Genomic DNA, 6000 nt, shown 5'->3' on the forward strand with positions numbered 1-6000 from the left:
AAGGAACAAAATCCTTTTGAAAAGGCGCTAAGTAGTTTCACGCCAAAGTGGCAGATTTGGTGAAGAATGTGGGGTGGGACAAAGCCCCGCCGTTCCCAGAGCGGCCGGAGCTCTTCGGGAAACCGCACCAGGAATTCAAGCACACAGAAAAGCAGGAGACCCCAAGTATCTCGGCTTCCTTCTCTTTCGTGGCCCCCGAGAGGCAAAAGAAGCAGAACCATTACAAAAAAAAGAGGGCAAGGCTTAGCCGAAACGCAGCCACTACCAGCAGCCTGGAGTTGACTTTCCAAAACGGGGGAAGCTTGCTCAGAGCCTGGCATTGTGTTTTGCAGCCTAGGAAACCCTAAGAAGCTGGTACTTCCCCCCTCCTTTCTCTTTTCTCCCAACTGGTTTGTAAATATTAACAAGGTTGTGAGCTGTTCTCTCACACTGGGTGGATTTTTTTATCCTTGGAAAACTTCTTGGCTTCCCCCCACAGCCCCTCTCCCACTCCTCCCCTCTGCAAAGCTACACACCTGCTTGCAGCCACAAGGATTCAAAATCAATATTGTATTTGTCACTTTTCTGTCTCCTTTTCCTCTCTCAACAGCCCTGCTTGCCACTGAGGCGAATTGTGGATTTATGGAGGAAAATTAGCATAAATTATTACCAAATCTGTAAACGTGTGTGGTCTTGCTTGTGGGAAAGGGGGCTATTGCAAACCTTCCAAGCAGAAAGGTGGTCCATGATGGGCTCCATGCAAGGGCTGAATGGCTCTTGCATGAAATAGATTTCCATTGGGTTTACACATTGATATAATTGACTTATGTGTATTTTATACAGTTTTCCCAACACTTCCTCTGAGTTCCTTATTTGAATTAGACTTCAGAAAAATGTCTATTTGTTTTGGTTTTCCACACAATGGATTTGAATTCACTTTCACCTTCTCCTCCCTAATGCTGGCTTTCAAAGTAAAAGGCAAATGCTACAAGTTACATTTAAATCCTATATTGCCCAAGTCTATCATCTGTTGCTTGCTTAGCACGAGGTGGAACTTTGGGTATCAATTACTGGGACATTTTCGCCTGCCCTACCCTTCCACTTACACATTCCTTTACAATGGGGAAAAAAAAAAAAAAAAGGAAAAAAAATCGGGGGTCTTACAGCCATACCTCGTTTGCACTCGGAGTAGCAAATGACAATGGAAGTCGACTTTTCTTTAACTTTACAGCTTGCAGGTTCCTTTTTGCATCAGCGGTTGGTTTGGTTTAGTTTTTTCTTTCTTCGAAAAAAAAAAGGTACCGGAAAAAAGAGGAAGAAAAGTGTTTGTCAGTTTGTGAATTTTCTGAGCTGTCCTTCTGATAGGCACCCCAGGAGTGAACTTGGGCCGAGAGACAAAACCCGAACTGGGGGCATTAGAAGTTGGGGATGGGAGAGCTGGGGGTGTGGTGGTGTGGGGGGGAAGTGTCCCTTACACCCACGTATTTAGGGGCTCTCAATATAAAAATAAAAGCCTTCTGGCCGGTGTCCTAGGGGATGCTGGGAGGAATCTCTCCTCATTTCAGAGTATTGTCTTTCCTACCCTCTAACAAATGTCCATTGTCTCATCATCTCTTATGCCTCCCCCCTCACAAAAAAAATTTTTTTTGGAGGCTGCCTTCCTGCCCTGCCCGGCTAGATGAAGCATCTCGGAGCCGGTTAACTGAGCAAGGCAGCTCCCGGGCTTTGAACAGCACAAACACTCCCGGGCCCCTCTCTGCAAGGGGCAGAGGGTGGCATGTGGCAGGTCTTCCCCCCCAAAGGGCTCGTTAGCTCGGCAGCGCAGGGCCGGTCGGCTTCTCGGATTCCTAGAACCACAATTATTTACTCATTATTCTCTAAACGACACCCTGCTCCGAGAAAGAGGGATTAAATGGGACCAAGGGCAGCCGGGTTGGGACGAGGGGAGCACGGTTTAACACACACGAGGTCAGCGCTAGTCGCGGTGTGAAATGCGGTTTGAGGCTCCTGCGAGGTTTGAGGGAGCCCTGCTTGATGGGGACCGTCCCTCCTAGAAGACTCCAAGGCTCTCCCAGAGCCCGTCTCACAGCAGCCGCGCTGCACAGAGCCGCTGCTGCTCTCCCTCCCCCAACCCGGCTATTTTTGCTGAATTAAGAAGGTGACATTATTCTTCTTTTCAAGTACTTCTGTTAATATTGAAAAACGTGCGCTTGCATTTCAAGCGCGCGCGCTCAGCCTCAGCAGCCATTTCAATATTAATGAAATTGTTTAATCTCCTAAATTCATCGTGTTTAAGTTACGTTTTGGTGAGTTATTGACCGACTCCGAAAATATTGTTAATGGAGTTGATGTGTATTCACCGCAAAAGCTCTTCCTCCCCGGGCTTGCAGCTCTCGAGACAATCTTCAGTTCTGGCTCTAGGGTGACAGGATGCACCGTAGCCTCGGGAATATACATCATACAAACTTCCCTTCTGTGCCAGGGCAAGCCTGGGACCATCCGGGCCTGATCCTCCCCCCAGGACATACGGCTGGCAGGGAGTTGCTCGTCTGGGCTGCGGTTCCAGGATCGGGCCTTGGTTCCTGGGGAGGAGGGAGTAGCATGCATCAGAGAAAGCCGCAACTCGGGTGTTGCATGCCCTGCCTGCTCCCACACACACAAGTGCGCACGGAGAAGCACACAGGCAGGCGAACAGGCTGAGACACATCACGCAAATCCCGCAGAAGGCGTCGAGTTGACGATGTTTAGCACAGCGACCGGTGACATCGACTCATTAGCCCAGACCAGCTCCGCGGGACCGCCCAGCCTCGAGGCCGGCCGGCCGGCCGGGGGGCGTGCAAGCGGATCCTCCCCGGCCCTGCGAGCAGAGCCGCGGCGTGGAGGGCAGCTCGTTACCGGGCGCACCAGCTCTAGCCGCGGCCAGGAGCCCGTTCGCTCTGGTGTATTGAGAGTAACCCCCACGGCTTTACACTAACAGGTTCGCGGAACTAGAGCAGCGGTCCTGCGTGGGCTGGGGCGGGGTGGGAGGGTGGTGGGGGGAGAGTAAGTTCCCGAGGCGGCCACCGAGGAGCCCCGATCTTACCGCTCCTCGAAAGAACCTCCGCTAGGGGAGAGCGGATTTGGCAGAGAAAGTCTCTCGTTACAGGGAAAAAGGCTCGCCTTAAGTTAGCCAACAATACAAACCAGATAACAATGCAGAACAAACAGAATACCACAGCCAAGCAATTTCCATGTCAAACATCCCACTGCTCAGTACCTCCATTTGTAAGTGCGAATTGCAGACTAAGCTTCCTGCAAAGTCCACAGAGAGGTTAGTGCATACCTTCCCCCCCACCCCCAGCCACCGGGTACCATCGCACTGCAATTCCGCTGGCGGAGCCTTTTCACCCCTCGCCTTGTCTTCAAATGGAAATGATTCCCATTGGCCCAAGGTGTCCATGTAAATAGGTGTAAATGAAACCAGATTATGCCTTTCTCTCCAGCCCCCTCCTCCCCGCTCCCCTCCCCCTGCTCCCAAGGCGATTGTCATATGATAGCAAAGAAGTGGCACATTAATGAAGCGCCTCTACAGGGGTCTTTTCTGCTCATGTCACCACATAAAACTATCAGATGGTTAGAGGAAGGACATGGAGGCAACTACTTAGCTCATCGCCGCTGCAGAGAAGCAAACAAGCCTCTGCTACAGTCCAGCTGCCGGTGGTGTAAAAGAAGCTGATTCAGCCCACGGAGGCGAAGGGAGGGGTGTACAAGAGGATTCCCAAAACCAAGCCAGCTCGCTGCCTCCTCAGGACTAAACCGGAGCAGCGCGGCCACGAAAGGAGCGAGAGACACGCCGGAGGAGTGGGGTGGGAAAGAGTCCGGTCTCCCAGCTGCGCGCCGGATGCGGACTGTCAACTTCCAGCAACTTTAAGGTGGGCATATGCAGGGGCTGGCATGGAGTTGGGTGGGAGACGAGGGGAGGGGATGGGGTCCCCTTCTCTTCTTCGAGACCAGAAGACAGAGCTATCACTAGAGTAACTTTACGGACGCGGGCTGCTGCGGGAAGGCCAGGCTGGGGGAGGCCGGAGCTGGGAGAAGCACATCACTTTTCCCCTCCGGCTGTACAGGGCTCCGGGCTGTCTTCTCCTGCCCTCATCCGCGCCCCCCCCCCCCCCCCCTTCGCCCCTCCTTCCGAGGGCTGAGATCCACCGTGCCCCTTCCCTGTGCCCTTCTCTCTCCAGCCCGGCCCCAGACCCATCGGCTGACCCGACTGGGTGTCCGTGCAAATCCTCTCGGACTCACCCCTCTACCCCCTCCTCCCGCCCCCCTCCCCCTGTCGCTGCCCTTCTGCAGATCTCCGCGGATCGCCTAGCGAAGATGCCTCGCCCGGGCAGAAACACTTACAGTGATCAGAAGCCTCCCTACTCCTACATCTCGCTGACCGCCATGGCGATCCAGAGCTCCCCGGAGAAGATGCTGCCCCTGAGCGAGATCTACAAGTTCATCATGGACCGCTTCCCCTACTACCGGGAGAACACACAGCGCTGGCAGAACTCCCTCCGCCACAACCTCTCCTTCAACGACTGCTTCATCAAGATCCCGCGCCGCCCCGACCAGCCGGGCAAGGGCAGCTTCTGGGCTCTGCACCCCAGCTGCGGGGACATGTTCGAGAACGGCAGCTTCCTGCGCCGCCGCAAGCGCTTCAAGGTGGTCAAGTCGGACCACCTGGCCCCCAGCAAGCCAGCCGACGCGGCGCAGTACCTGCAGCAGCAAGCGAAGCTGCGGCTCAGTGCCCTTGCGGCCACCGGCACCCACCTGCCCCAGATGTCCACGTACAACCTCGGCGTGTCCCAGCCCTCCAGTTTCAAGCACCCCTTCGCTATCGAGAACATCATCGCCAGAGAGTACAAGATGCCCGGGGGCCTCGCCTTCTCCACGATGCAGCCCATGCCGGCCGCCTACCCCCTCCCCAATCAGTTGACTACGGTGGGCAGCTCCATTGGCACGGGCTGGCCCCACATGTACAGCTCCGGCATGATCGACACCGCCACCCCCATCTCCATGGCCAGCAGCGAGTACGGCGCCTACGGCGTGCCCATCAAACCGCTCTGCCATGGTGGGCAGACTTTGCCGGCCATCCCCGTCCCCATCAAGCCTACCCCTGCCGCGGTGCCGGCCCTGCCCGCCCTGCCCGCGCCCATCCCCACCATCCTCTCGAACTCGCCGCCCTCCCTCAGCCCCACGTCCTCGCAGACGGCCACCAGCCAAAGCAGCCCGGCCACCCCTAGCGAGACTCTCACCAGCCCGGCGCCCGCCCTGCACTCCGTGGCGGTGCACTGACCCAGGCCGCCTGCACGGACGCTGCCTTCTCCCAAAGTTTCCTCGGAGCCCTCCTCCCTCCCCTTCTCTCTCTCCTTTCGCTTCTTTCCCCTTTCGTCTCTACTCTTCCTCGAAAGCAGAGACAGCACCCCGCGGGAAACTGAGGTTTGCCGTTCGCGTGAGCTCCCTTTCCGGCTTCGCCCCTTCAGCCGAGCCCTCTCTCGCGGCTCGGCCTCTCCCCTGGTTCAGAACTTTGTTTTCCGTTCTTCTGAGGCGAAAGGAACCGGCCCGGCCCGCCCTCTCCCGCCCGGTAGGAACTGCCACTTGCATCGCTAGTTTTCCAAAAGTACTTCAGGCATCTTCGATTTGTCGGCGACCAGGCAAGCCTGGCTCGGCAATGCCTCTTTCCCTTCCTTTGTCTGGGGAAAAGCAGGGGTTTATACAGGACCTATCTTTAGTACCATAAACAAGGATGGCTGCTGTGTCACTGCATGAAAGCAGCGACGTTTCCAGCCTCCAAGCAGCAAAGGCTTGGATCTTGGAAACGCCGGGAAGTGCTCGATGTCCTTTGTGTGGGTGCGTGTCCCGTTGTTCCGCCAAGGGCAGGGTTCCGGCGGGGCAGGGCTGCGGCCCCACGGGCTGAGGCGGCCCCGAGCAGGAGCGGGGCGCGGGCGGCCGCGGCCCGCAGGTGAGGGAGCGGCGGGGGCGGTGCGGAGCGGAGCG

At 56.3% G+C, this 6000-nt stretch overlaps 1 protein-coding gene and 1 long non-coding RNA gene across 6 annotated transcripts in view; one reads left to right on the plus strand and one right to left on the minus strand.

Annotated features, from left to right (window-relative positions):
* Positions 1 to 2417, minus strand: part of LOC138116481 (uncharacterized) — a 104997-nt gene extending 102580 nt beyond the window's left edge. For all 5 annotated transcript variants that reach the window (XR_011154164.1, XR_011154165.1, XR_011154168.1 and 2 more), the window contains exons 1-2: positions 2340 to 2417; positions 1152 to 1261 (exon numbers count right to left, since the gene is read on the minus strand). This is a non-coding gene — a long non-coding RNA (uncharacterized lncRNA). The remainder of the gene's footprint in view (positions 1 to 1151; positions 1262 to 2339) is intronic.
* A 1918-nt stretch (positions 2418 to 4335) lies between these two features.
* Positions 4336 to 5298, plus strand: FOXB1 (forkhead box B1). Its single transcript, XM_069026009.1, has one exon. The coding sequence runs from the start codon at positions 4336 to 4338 to the stop codon at positions 5296 to 5298; it is 963 nt and encodes a 320-aa protein (XP_068882110.1).
* The last annotated feature ends 702 nt before the right edge of the window (positions 5299 to 6000 follow it).

The sequence above is a fragment of the Aphelocoma coerulescens genome, chromosome 10, assembly GCF_041296385.1.
Source record: "Aphelocoma coerulescens isolate FSJ_1873_10779 chromosome 10, UR_Acoe_1.0, whole genome shotgun sequence".
Classification (NCBI taxonomy): Eukaryota; Metazoa; Chordata; class Aves; order Passeriformes; family Corvidae; genus Aphelocoma; species Aphelocoma coerulescens.